At 41.0% G+C, this 14,311-nt stretch overlaps 1 protein-coding gene across 1 annotated transcript in view; it reads left to right on the forward strand.

The window, feature by feature from the left end:
* The first annotated feature begins 3,386 nt into the window (after positions 1-3,386).
* LOC129496059 (cytochrome c oxidase assembly protein COX16 homolog, mitochondrial) overlaps positions 3,387-14,311 on the forward strand; it is a 29,837-nt gene continuing 18,912 nt past the window's right edge. The window contains exons 1-2 of the mRNA XM_055304005.1: positions 3,387-3,589; positions 11,482-11,553. Coding sequence (XP_055159980.1) covers positions 3,521-3,589; positions 11,482-11,553 — 141 coding nt within the window. The 5' untranslated portion in view covers positions 3,387-3,520. The remainder of the gene's footprint in view (positions 3,590-11,481; positions 11,554-14,311) is intronic.

The following is a 14,311-nucleotide window of genomic DNA, read 5'->3' on the forward strand; positions in this document are numbered from 1 at the left end:
ATGCCTTGTTTTTTGGATATACATTTTTATAGCCTCTCACTTCAAAGTATGACAGTTAAGATGGCTGAGTCAACATTGTGACTGTGATTTGAGTCGTATTTCTGAGAAGGCAACAGAGCCTATACTGATGAATAATCTTGTTTTTCTGTAAGAATTATAAAAATGATGCCAAATATCACATACTCTGATTTAACAGAGAAACTGAGGTACAGTAGTAGTGCTTAAGGTGAGCACTAAGCATAAACAATAGAGCTTATCACTTATATAATATTATTTGTTAGGCATTTAAATTCCTCACTGCTTGTGGAGCACCTCAGTTGGCTTAGCATCAGACTCTAGATTTCAGCTAAGGTCATGATTGTCAGATCTTGAGATCAAGCCTCAAGTCAAGCTCCATGCTCAGCCAAGATCTGCTTTTCCCTCTCCCTCTGCTCCTCCCCCTACTTGTGCTCTCTCTCTGTGTATGTCTAAAATAAATGAAATCTTTTAAAAAATAAATTCCTCACTGCTCTAAATTTTGTCTGCTGACAATCTTCCAGCTGCTCCTTGAGGGCTACCTCAAGTTTCTCAATAAGTGCTTTTTTAAATATTTATTTATTTATTTATTTATTTATTTATTTATTTATTTAAAGAGAGAGCAAGCCCAAGTATATGAGCTAGCCCGAGTACAGGATCCTGAGCCTGAGCTTGTACACAAGCAGAGGGGGATGGAAAGAATCTCAAACGGACTCCTGCTCTGCAGCAAATCTGACATGGACCTCAATCTCCCTGAGATCATGACCTGAGCGGAAACCAAGTATCAGTTGCTTAACTGACTGAACCACCCAGGTGCCCAATACATGCTTATTTAAATGAGCAAATGAGAGACTGAAGACCTGTATTTACCTAAATTGAATATATTTTTTTTCAATCTTTTGGGTTTTTTTTCTAAGATTTCATCTATCCATTCATGAGAAATGGAGAGAGAGAGAGAGAGAGAGAGAGAGAGAGAGAGAGAGAGAGAGGCAGAGACACAGGCAGAGGGAGAAGCAGGCTCCATGCAAGGAGCCCAATGAGGGACTCAATCCTGGGTCCCCAGGATCACATCCTGGGCTGAAGGCAGCGCTAAACTGCTGAGCCACCGGGGCTGCCCTGAATATATGTTTTATCCAGAAAGGGTACAGATTATTAGCTACAGCATTACCTAGAATATATGTATATGACTTAATCCATTATTAACACAGCTGAATGTAGGGCTTTATTGGTGTCAGGTCTGGTAGGGTGATGTTTTCATGTAGTGAAAAAGAGGAAAAGGCCTGGTCTTTAGAACAGTGCCCTTGACATCTAGGATCAGAGGGAAAGTGGGAGAAATAATACTTACCTAACCAGGATGCTCTATGAATTCTGAACTATCAAAAAGAAGTGAATGAAGAAAGGAGGCAAAACCATGTGCAAGTCTGGCATACTTCACAATATATTCTCTAATTTAAAATCCTATGGCCCTACATGGTTCCTTCTCTGCAGAGAGATGAAGTAAACAAACATACAACAAAAAGCAACAAATAATTCAAAATAAAGTACAAAATATCACATTCAAGGAGACTCTGTTCATAAGCCATAGCAACGCTCTTTATATGCCCATCCCTCCAATCCTAAATTCTCTTGCCTTCTGTGACTGCTCCTCTTTCCCATGAATTGACATAATTTTTTTCCAGCACTCCCCACAGTGCAGTTTGACTTAACCTCTCAGGTTAAGTGCTTCCACCTTATTGCTTCAGTCCCCAGATTTGCAAGGTGTCTCTTCCTTGGAGAAATTGGGGTGACAGAAGATTGGAGAAATAGGGGTTATAAAACTTCAGTCTCACTTTAATCAAGCTTGTCCTATCAGTTAAAAATCTCCCTTGGCTCAGCTCACGTAGATGCTTCTTTGGGGGAACAAGGGGTAGGGGATGGGGAGGTTTGATTCATTTCCTCAGCCTCAGAACCAAAAATTAAACCCCAAGGTTCAACTTCAAACTCTGAAGTATCTTTCCCTCTCTCCTGTTTTGATCTTGCTTATATGCTGTTTGGACCAACTATGACTTTATACACTAAAACTGATAATACGGTGTGATAATGTTCTGTGATACATATTGGCCACAGGCTCCTGGAGCTCTTGAGGAGGGAATCACCTGTACCACCTGTGGGGTAAGGGAGGCTTTTAGAACCTGCTCTCCCCAAAGCTGCATGCATTAGAAGATGTGGAAGTTAACGCAATATTCAGGGAATATCTCCTCCAAGATGGGAGTATGGAGTGAAAGAAGAAGAGAAGCAGAAAAGGCAGGCCAAAGTCATATCATAAAGGACCTTCAATTCCTTGCTAAGAAAATTGGAGTAACTCATGTAGGCAAGCAGACCAATAAAACCAACCAGGAGCATCTCATCGTTTATGCTTTTTAGATAACTTCTTTGAAGAAGGTTATGTTTGTTTTTTAGTTTAGTCTTTTTTTTTTTTCCCCACATTTGACCTAGTTGGGCCTATGGATATGGGTGCTATTATAACAGTTGAAAGGTAGAGCTGGAGTTTCTCTTCCGAAGACCACTTAGGGGTGACTTCAATATGTGGAAAGATGACAAGGGATTAAACCAGGAACATTTCAGTGGCAAGAGAGGCAGGGAGAGATGGGAAGATCTCAGGGATAACATGGGAAATGTTGCATTTTCTATAGTATTGACATCTCAATTAGTACTTGGTAGGTGAGGCTGCCTCTGACTCACCCCGCAAATGGCACGTGGGGGCTGTGTCCTAAGCAACTGTGGTCATGAAGCCACACGTTCATTTGCCCACCAACCTGCCAGCTTCTTTAAAGCAGAGATCGTCTCTTTTCATCTGTTTTCCTCAAACCTTCTAATGATCTGCAAAAATGTTGCAGAATGAGTGGAAAATAGACATTCGTAAATAGACTGAAGATTACGAGCTATGTAGTAGTCAAAGCACGTGCATTAAAGTTGTTCAGCGATATCAAGGCACTACACTGACTGCCACACAACCTACCATTTTGTGGTGATGTATTTATTCCTAAAAAAATCTTTACTAACTCGGTAAACTCCCCACCCCACAAAGAGGCAGAGAACCAGAAGCTGCATTCCCATCTCCACAGTTAACCTTTTCTTTTTTTTTTTTTTCTCAGCTGATTTTATAGAGCGGCTATATGCTAAGGAACGTCAGAAGACGCTGGTCCAGACCCACAACGTGGGAGGTACAGGTTTCCACATCACTTGATGATGATTACAAACACGGCTTGGGTCTCTAAGTCCCCTCTGCTAACCAGAGCTCCGGAACCAAATCACGAACCCCTGGAATTTCCGCCCGGACGCGCGAGCGTGTTACGACGCATCGATTGCTTTGGCCTGGCGGAGGCCTAACGGGGGAGGACGGAGCGCCGGGAGGCCAGGGCAAGGAGACGAAGTCAAGGTCTCCCTCCTGGGGAGGGAGCTTGGATTCGGGAGGCCGCGCTGGGCCCGTTGGACTAGGCGTCCGCGTGCGCGGAAAAGCTCAGACATGTCTGTCCACGCGCTGCTGCGCGCCCTGCGCAAGAACAAGACCCTGCGCTACGGGGTCCCCATGCTGGTGAGCGCCGGGAGGAGAACGTGCGGGGCGGGATTCCGGAAGGGGTGGGGCGTGTGGGGGGCTGGGTTCCGGCGGCGGGGGAGCCCGGATGCGGAAGGCGGGGAGCCCGGATGCGGAAGGCGGGGCCGGCCGCCCCGGGGCGAGGAAGGGGCTGGCGGCGGCTGCTTGAGTCTTTCCGGTTCCGTGGTCCCAGGGTCTTGAGGGCCCTTTCCCCCCTCCCCTCGCAGTTAGCAGGGAGCGAGCGCGCCGGATTTCACTCCAGCCCCCTGCTCCACCTGGACGGTGCTGCGGGTCGTGGGAACTGGCTGCCTTCCCTTAATTCGGGCATCTCCACCTTTCTTCGGCTTCCTGGTTTGGGAACCGGTGTCGTTCTTCCCGGGTGGTTGTTACGAGCGAAAATACAACCTCGTGCAGATGGGAGTGTTTAGGACCGTTGCCGGGACGCATTGTAACAGCCTTCCAAAGGCCGCTGACTTGCGGTTGGTCGTTTCGAGTGTACTTTTGGCGTCCAGCCCTACCCTGCGCTCCCCGAGGACTTCGTCCTGAAGATACAGGTAGAGGTTGACGAAGCACGAGCCGGACTTGGAACCCAGCCAGACAGCTCCCCTCCCTGCGGCCCCGCCTTTTCTAAAAAAAAAAAAACAAAAAACAAAAAATTTTATTTTATTATTATTATTATGTTTTGCTATTGCCCCTTGGCAAGTTATTTTGCTTCGGCAAGCCTGGATGGCCTAGTAAACGAAACCATTTCAATAAAGCGTGTGGACCAAAGCCACTTTCTTTTAATAACATAACGATTTATCATTTTGATACGGATATTGGTATAGGTGCAGGTACCGCTTTTTGCATCTAAGCAGAACTAAAGAAAAGTGACCTTAAAAAAAAAAAACTGTCGGGATCCCTGGGTGGCGCAGCGGTTTGGCGCCTGCCTTTGGCCCAGGGCGCGATCCTGGAGACCCGGGATCGAATCCCACGTCGGGCTCCCGGTGCATGGAGCCTGCTTCTCCCTCTGCCTGTGTCTCTGCCTCTCTCTCTCACTGTGTGCCTATCATAAATAAATAAACAAAACAAAACAAAAAAACAACTGTCTTGGAGCAGCCGGGTGGCTCAGTGGCTGAGCATCTGCCTTCGACTCAGGTCATGATCCTGGGGTCCTGGGCTCCCTACGTGGAGCTTGCTTCCCCCTCTGCCTGTCTCTGCCTCTCTCTCTCTCTCTCTCTCTCTGTGTGCCTCTCATGAATACATAAATAAAGTCTTAAAAAAAAAAGGAAACGTAGAAAATGTAGGAATTATATTTGTGTAGATAACAGGGCATGTGTGAAAACTATCCTTTCTGTAGATTCCTCTTCCCCCTAAATGGAGATCCATTCAGAAGTGTGGTTGTGGTTGTGGTCAATAACTTGAGGTCACCTGCATGTCCCAGTGAAACCCCATTTGATTTTGTTTCTTATTTTTCAAAAATCAGCAGAGCTGGGATATTAAAACCATTAGTGGGGAAGTACCTTCTGGGTACTTAGGGGTTTCCTCTTTTGTTTTATTTCAGGGAATAGAAAGTGCCACAGTAGCCTTTTCCCCAAATGTGTTACTCTGTCCTTGTCTCTATCTCCTCCTGGACCTAGAGGATCATGTTTCAAAATATGAGCCCTAAATATACAAATATATCGGGAGAGGAAAATGGAGTTCAGTACTCTGAAACCAAGCACCGCTAGGAAGAACCCAAAAGATACCTCCTCTTCATCATGTATCAGCTGCACACGCCATAATGACTATACTACATTTATCTTAGAGCTGAAATTATTTCCTCTCTTGGATAAATACTAATGCTTCATAGGACATACAGAAGAGGACTTGAAATACCAGGTATACACTAATACTATTCTCCTTCCCTTCTTGTCCAAACTACTTGAAAAGGAGGATATATTTGTTTCAGCTTCCACATTGCCCATTTAGTCTTCAGAATTTACCTTTCTGATCTGACCAGTGATGTACTGGTTCCAGCACACCAAAAAATTAGCCCATTTTGATGTGTTCAATTCAGCGTCTTTAGGATATTCATGGTTATGCACTTGTCACCACTGTCTTATTTTATTTTATTTTATTTTATTTTATTTTATTTTATTTTCCTTTTAAAGATTTTATTTATTCATGAGAGAGAGAGGCAGAAATGCAGGCAGAGAGAGAAGCAGGCTCCATGTAGGGAGCCCGACATGGGACTCCATCCCGGGTCTCCAGGATCATGACCTGGGCCAAAGGCAGGCGCCAAACCGCTGAGCCACCCAAGGACCCCCACCACTGTCTAATTTTAGAATAATTTTATCACCCCAGAAGACACCATACTCACTAATAGTCATTTCCTGTCTATATGTTTAATAACACAATACAACATGTGGCATTTTGTAACTGACTTCTTTCACTTAGCATAGTGTTCAAGATTCATTCATGTTGTAACATGCTTCAAAACGTCATTCCTTTTAATGGTTAAATAATATTCCATCATTTGGTTAGACAATTTTATTTATCCTAATCCTATCCTATTTATCATTTTATTTATCCACGGATGAAATTTGGACTGTTAAAAAAAAAAGAAATTTGGATTGTTGCCATTTTTGACCATAATGAATGTGGCTATGAACATTCATGTACAAATTTTTGTATGGATGTATGATTTCATTTCTCTTAGGTAATATACCGAGTGGTAGAATTGCTGGGTCATCTGGTAACTCCATGGTTAACATTTTGAGGAACTGTGAAGCTGTTTCCCAAAGTGGCTACATCATTTTACATTCCCACCAGCAGTGAATCCTCCACCTCCTTGCCAACACTTGTTATTGTCCATCTTTTTAAAATTATGTCCTTCTCAGTGGATGTGAAGGCATTTCATTGTGGTTTTGATTTGCATTTCTCTTATGACATCCTTTCATACATGGTTATTGGTCATTTGTATTTCTTTTTTAGAGAAATTTTTATTCAGATCTTTTGCTCATTTTTAAATTGTTTTTTTTTTTTCTTTTATTCATGAGAGACAGAGAGAGAGGCAGAGACACAGGCAGAGGGAGAAGCAGGCTCCATGCAGGGAGCCCCATGTGGGACTCGATCCCAGGACTCCAGGATCACGCCCTGGGCCAGAGGCAGGCACTAAACCACTGAGCCACCCAGGCACTCCCAAGGGCTATTTTTCTTTTTTTAATTGGATGGAGGCTTCCTTAACACCTGGGACTAGTAAATCTTTGTCAAGGGCCTTGTTTTGGTGTGTCTTCAACACTCAGCCAGGCAGGATGCAACTCTGCCTTGAGCTTTTACTTCTTGCTTGCTCAGAGCCTCAAGGTTAGCCATATATAAGTGTTTAGGACTTTCTCATTATCTTTCCTGAGCTTATATACGCCACTCGACATGGGCACAGTTCTATTTATGAGTATTTCTTTATAGATTCTCAGGAATATGTTTGAACTTTTCAGAGTCCTCTGTGGACACCTTATCTCTCCTATTTTCCTTTTAAGCTTTTTTTGGTTAGACTGTTATTTGCTCTGTTGCCTACCACTGCAGTCAGTCATGATGTTAAACAATTGCCTCTGAATTTTTTCAACATTCTTCCTGGGAGTGTTGTGTTAGTTGAGCTCTAAGTCAGGAAAACTGAAGACAGCCTTGTGACTAAGGTTTCTGTTGAACCACCAGATTGGTCAAGCAGTGACAGTTCTCAGAGAATAAAATTTTAAAGAGCCCCCAACCCCATTTGGCCCCTTCAGAGGTTACTGCTTTGTACCACTATTGCATGCTGTTTCTTTTCATGGTACCATGGAGCTGGGGTGAACAGGTAGGAATAAAAATGCCACCAAACTTTCTGTTCTTACTGAGATTCAGTCTTCTTTAGGAAATGTTTAAAACATTACTATAAGCCTTTGCTTAATTTTCAAATTTTTGAAGAAGTTGATTTGAGAACTTTTGCCAATCTTTTCATTGCTTTGATGGAGAAGATTTTTGGAGATTCTTACTGTGCCATTTCACTGGTGTCACCTTTTGTTTCTTTTTTCTACATCTTTGGTGAGATTTTCTAATTTTTCATTTGTTTTAAGAACATCTGTTACTGCTTTCTGAAACATTTTTATAATGATTGCATTATTAAAAATTTTTTTAAAAGATTTTATTTATTTATTCATGAGAGACAGAGAGTGAGGCAGAGACATAGACAGAGGGAGAAGCAGGCTCTCCACGGGGAGCCCGATGCAGGACTTGATCTCAGGACACTGGGATCGTGACCTGAGCTGAAGGCAGACACTCAACCACTGAGCCACCCAGGTGCCCCTAATGATTCCTTTAAAATCTTTGTCAGATCATGTGGTGCTTGGGTGGCTCAGTTGGTTAAGTGTACAACTCTTGGTTTCACCTCAAGTCATGATCTCAGTGTCCTGAGATCAAGCCTGAATGGGGCTCTCTGCCAAGCAGGGAGTCTGTTTATTTGAGAGAGAGAGAGCACAAGCAGGGGGAGAGGGTGAGGGAGAGGAAGAAGCAGGCTCCCTGCTGAGCAGGGAGTCCAGTACCGGCTCCATCCCAGGACTCCAGGATCATGACCTAAGCTGAAGGCAGATGCTTAACCAACTGAGCCACCCAGGTACCCCTTCTTGATTCCTTCTAAAGGTGGAATGTTAATGATCAACATGTGAATATTTTTAAAGTTCTAAGATTGATTGAGATCACAAAAGAAATTAATGTAGATAGAGAAGACTAACCATTGTGCCCTGGGGTACTCTAACATTAGAGGATTGGGTATACAGGAAAAACCAATAAAGGACACTAAGAAGTATTCTCAGGTAAAAGAAAAACCAGGTTTAAGAGAAAAGGGGGAAAATGATCAACTGTGAAATTTTACTCATGAAATAAGATGAGAACAGAGAGTCAACCATTGATTTGGTAACCTGGATGTCATTGGTGGTTGGAATGGGTCTAAGAGAGGGTGGAAGGGACAGTGAGCATCAACAACTTTGAGAAATTTTACAGCAGATAGGAACAAGGAAAGAAGATAGTAATATGAGAAAGTGAGGTCTAGAGAAGTTTGTTAATAAGTGGAGAAATAGGGATCCCTGGGTGGCGCAGGGGTTTAGCGCCTGCCTTTGGCCCAGGGCGTGATCCTGGAGACCCGGGATCGAGTCCCACATCGGGCTCCTGGTGCATGGAGCCTGCTTCTCCCTCTACCTGTGTCTCTGCCTCTCTCTCTCTCTCTCTCTCTCTCTCTGTGACTATCATAAATAAATAAAAATTAAAAAAAATAAGTGGAGAAATAACATTTTTATGGTGAATCATATAATAATAAGCAAGATTTTCATGATATAGAAAATGGAAAATTGATGAATCAGGGTCTTTCAGTACATAAGACGACATGGGATGTATTGCACAAATGAAGATATTTAGTTAGGAGTGTAGATACTGTAGTAATGAGTGGTAGGTGATGCAATACAATTCTGACACCAATCAGAATTAGCACAGAGTTCACAGATTAAAGGAATAATCCTTCATGAAACTCCCCTTATTTCAGACACTAGCTGAAAGCTCTGGGATTCTTAGGCTACCTATACTTCTGATCAACTGGTTACAAATTCTTGGGTTCCTATTAACTCCCTCAAGTTCAATAATTCACTAGAATGGCTCACAGAACTCAGGAAAGCACTATACTTCAATTATAATTTTTATTATAAAGGTTAAAAATTAGGAACAGCCAAAAGAAGAGACCCATAGGGCAAGGTCTGGGAGGGTCCCAAATGCAGAGTTTCCATGTTTTCTTCCTGTGAAATCAGGGCCTGCCACCCTCCCTGCACATTGATGTGTTCAGCCAGGAAGCTCAACCAAGCTTCAGTGTCCAGGAGTTTTTTTATCGGGGTTTAATCACCCAGGTATGGTTAATTGAATCATTAGCTATATGAAGGAACTCGGTGTCTAGCCCCTTTTCCTTGGAGGTGGGGAGGTCAAGTTAGTATCATATGACTTAAAGCCCCACCCTTCTAGTCATATGGTTGGTCATTCCAGCATGGCCCACCTGTATCCTGCAACTGTCGAGGGGCCTACTCTGAGTCACCTCATTAGCATAAACTCAGGCATGGTCCTTGGGACTCACCATCAATGACAAAGATATTCCTGTCCCTCAAGAAATTCCAAGTTAGTACTTTCCTCCCAGGAACCCAAGACAAAGGTCAGACAACTTCTTCATTATGTACCATGTGGGTACTGTGATTGCAGTAGTCCCAGAAAGAGTTCCAGAAAGAGGTAGCCTGGACTAGAATATTAGAAGAAGGTATAGTCAGAAATTGTCAAATTCAAGAATTATTTTGAAAGTGGAGGTGAGAGAACTCAGGGATGGTTTAGACATGAGATACGAAGGAGAGGAGCTTTTGAAGATCACAAGGAAGTTGGCTTGAGTCATTGGATGAGAGCAGTTGACATTTACTGGGATGTGAAAGATTGAGCCAGAAAGTTTTGGGGTAAAAGTCAAGAGGGTTTTATTATTATTTTTTAAGATTTTATGTATTTATTCATGAGACACACAGAGAGAGAGGCAGAGAGAGAAGCAGGCTCCATGCAGGGAGGTTGACACAGGACTTGATCCCAGGACTCGGGGATCATGCCCTGGGCTGAAGGCAGACGCTTAACCGCTGAGCCACCCAGGCGTCCCTATTTCATTTATTTGTCAGGATAGACATTTAAAATTTTTATGTGGTCTGACTTGCTGGGTTTTAAAATTTATATCCTCAAGGTTTTGTTAGTACTTCAACTTCAAAATTGTGAAATTTTATATTTTACAATGTTTTATATCTTCATATTTCTTTAATTGGTAATATTAGTATATTTTTATAAAAAGGAAGGTAGGGAATAAACTTTATTTTTATCCAAATTCCTAGACTTTTGCAGCTTTAAGTTTATGGGTGAAAGCCCTTTAGGTTATTGGAGGAGATGATAAAGCAGCATTGGCAGTTGGAGGGATCTTTTAAGGTTTGCCACATATTGAGAAGTGTGGTGTATTTTATTAGATCCTTTTATTAGATCCTTTTATTAGTTGGTAAGAAAATGGAGAAGCCAACTACTGTGTAGTTGGCTGATTTTGCAAAATCATGAAATTGGAAGAATTCTAGTCTTTTTTTTTTTTTTTTTTTTTAATTCATAAGAGTCACAGAGAGGCAGAGACATAGGCAGAGGCAGAAGCAAGCTCCCTGCTCGGAGCCTGATGTGGGCTCAATTCCAGGATCCCAGGATCATGCCCTGAGCCGAAGGCAGACACGCAACCACTGAGCCACACAGGCGCCCCAAAAGAATTCTGGTCTTGAAGAAATGAGGCTAAAATGGAATTTCTAGCTTTACTGAGTGTAATTATAGGCAAGTCTTTTAGTTGGCTATGCTTTTATTTCCTCATCTGTTAAATGGATTTTTTTCTTAGCTTAATGCTTGTGATGATGTTATTTAAACCATAAAGTGGAATGTAAGTATGGGGTACTGGGGACACCTGTGTAGCTCAGTTGGTTAAACATGCAACTTTTGGTTTTGGCTCAGGTCATGATCTCCGGGTACTTGGATCAAGCCCTGTGTCAGGCTCTGCGCTCAGTGCAGAGACTGCTTGTCTCTCTCCCTCTCCTTCTGCTCCTTCCCCACTCTCTCTCTCTCAAATAAATGAAATCTTTAAAAACAAACAAGCAAGGCTAGGGTACTGACTTTGATATTTGGTAATAGGATAAAATGTTTCCTAGTGACAGTGTATATATACTGCATCTACTCTGAGCAGATGAATGCTAACTCACCAGGAAAGTAACCTATTGGATTTCGTGTGAGCTGCCATTGTTGGCATTTAGATAAGTAATCTGTAGATAGACTGAATTCTGACCTTCTATTTTGTTTGATTGTTTCCTTTCTTTCAGTTGCTGATTGTTGGAGGTTCTTTCGGTCTTCGCGAGTTTTCACAAATCCGCTATGATGCTGTGAAAATTAAAGTAAGGACTGTAATTGGAGTTTGATATGTGTCTGTTTATACATATGTTCTGGCTTAGATGTGTATACTCAGTGTACTAAGCTGTCTGAGTTCTGTCTAATTTTTCAAGGTGGACATATGATCTTTGGGCTCTTATTCTTTTTTTTTTTGGCTCTTATTCTTTAAGACAACATTAATCATCATATGGAAATGAATCATGAAATGCACAGAATTCAGTAATCTTATTCATTAGAAAATTTGCAATACTGCATTCTCCAATAAAATATATTCAGCATAGTTATTTTTAGGATTTAAAAGGGACTGAAGAATGTTGGACAATTTCACTCCCATTTTATTACTCCAATTATAAATTAGCTATTTCATATTAATACCAGTAATTTTATAAATTATGTTGATATATAAAGTATAATGACATACTAATACTGAAGGAAAGAAAAATTATTTCTCATTATAAATAATGGTAGTTACCTTTTATATATATAGGTATATAACATATTTATATATTATATGTAAAATTATATATACATATATATATGTGTGTATGTGAAATTTATTTTACTGGTGAGGCAACTGAGGCTCAGAGAGCTTAAGTAATTTACCTATGGTTATATGGCTATTTAGAGGTAGTGCAAAAAAAAAAAAAATAGAAGTAGTGCTAGGATTTTCACCCTCTATGATTATGTAGTTACTAACAAATTTAGGCCAAGTGTTACATAAGAACTCTGGTTAATTAACTCTGGTGAATTCATTCAGAAATACGTAGTTTTGGGGGCATCTGGGGGCTCAGTTGGTTAAATGTCTGTCTTTGGCTCAGGTCATGATCTCAGGTTCCTGGGATGAGCCCTGCATCTCAGGACTCCTTGCTGAGCAGGGAGTCTGCTTCTCCCTCTCCCTGTGGTCCTCCCTCTTGTCCTCTCCCTGCTTGTATTCTCTCTCTCTCAAATAAATAAAATTTTTTAAAAAAAGAAGTATATCATTTTTGTTTGTGACTACATCTGATATTTGAGTTATTTCTCATGTTATAAATATATATATAAATACAATATATATAAATTAAATAAATAAAATAAATATATAAATATATATATATGTATTTATGTGGAGTGCCTTGGATGGCTCAGTTGCTTAAGGTCTGCCTTCAGCTCAGATCATGATCCTAGGGTCCTGGGATTGAGCCCTGCAGTTGCAGGGACTGCTTCTGACCCTCCCATTGCTCGTGCTTTCTCTCAAGTAAATAAAATCTTAAAAACATATATATAATTTCCTATATGCATATACATATATATATTATTTACATATAAGTAAAATTTTCTACCAGTATTACTGAAGTCTGCTAATGAAATATGTTATATAATGTATATTCTATTAATTAATTATTTTTGGTAGGAAAGTAAAGAGAATTAAAGACCTTTTCAGTTTTCTCAGTTAATTCATGGTTTAAGAGAAACATCAATTGAACACCAGTAAAAAATAAATTTATATAAAAAAAAGAACAGAAAAAAATAAGAGAAACATCAGCTCCAACTAGTTTTAAAGACCATAAGTATTAGAGTAAATATTAAATTTAAAAAGAATATACAATTTCTCTGCAAGAATAGAGCAATTATCAATTGTATTAGAAAGTTTGTTAGCATTCCACCTATCTTATTAAGGAATTATTTCTGAGGCACCTTGGTGGCTCAGGTGGTTGAGCACCTATCTTTGGCTCAGGTCGTAATCCCAGGGTCCTAGAATTGAGTCCTTCAGCACTCTCTCTGTGGGGAGCCTGCTTCTCCCTCTGCCTGTGTCTCTGCATCTCTCTCTGTGTCTCTCATGAATAAGTAAATACAAACTTAAAAAAAAAAAGAAAAAAATTTCCCTTTCCCTTTAAGATGAAAGTTATAATAATCTGACTTTTGGAAATGGGATAACATGTATATATTTGAAATTGCAGGGGCACTTGGGTGGCTCAATTGGTTAGGTGTTCATCTTCAGCTCAGGTCATGATCCCAGAGTCCTGGGATCGAGCCCCATGTTGGGCTCCCTGCTCAGCAGGGAGTCTGCTTCTTACTCTGCCTCTGCCTTTCCTCCTGCTCGTGTTCTCTGTCTCTCTTTCACTCTCTCTCAAATAAATAAAATTAAAAAAAAAAAAGAAAAACAATTTCATATTTGTCATGTGCTTATCATGTGTCAGATCTTACAGATAAAGATTCATTTGTAAGAAATTAGTTCTTACAAAGCTTATGGCATAATTGAGGCTGGAAGACATCCAGTATAAAAATGTACTCAAACAAGTTATATGATTGCCTAGTAAAATGCTGTATTAGAATTTTGCATAAAACATTACTAGAACTTCAAAAAGAGGAATATAGTTTAGATCTAGACAAAGAAGGTTTGCTAGAAGCATCAGCCTTTGAATTATGACCTTAAGAATGAGTGCTAGTGGGACGCCTGGGTGGCTCAGCGGTTGAGTCCTGGAATCCCAGGATCAAGTCCTGCATCGTCCTCCCTGCATGGGGCCTGCTTCTCCCTCTGCCTATGTCTCTGCCTCTCTCTCTCTGTGTGTCTCTCATGAATAAATAAATAAAATCTTTAAAAAAATAAAAAAGAATGAGTGCTAGCTAAATGGTGGAAATTATTAATTTTCTGTAACACAAGCAAAGCATTGGGCATATGGTCAGAGGTTCATTTTAAAAATCCCTCTCTGGCCATGGAGGACAAGATGGATGGGGATTGAACAAAGTGGGAAGGGAGACATGAGATCTGTTAGGGCACTTCAG

The sequence above is a fragment of the Nyctereutes procyonoides genome, unplaced genomic scaffold (assembly GCF_905146905.1).
Source record: "Nyctereutes procyonoides isolate TBG_1078 unplaced genomic scaffold, NYPRO_anot_genome, whole genome shotgun sequence".
Taxonomy (NCBI): Eukaryota; Metazoa; Chordata; class Mammalia; order Carnivora; family Canidae; genus Nyctereutes; species Nyctereutes procyonoides.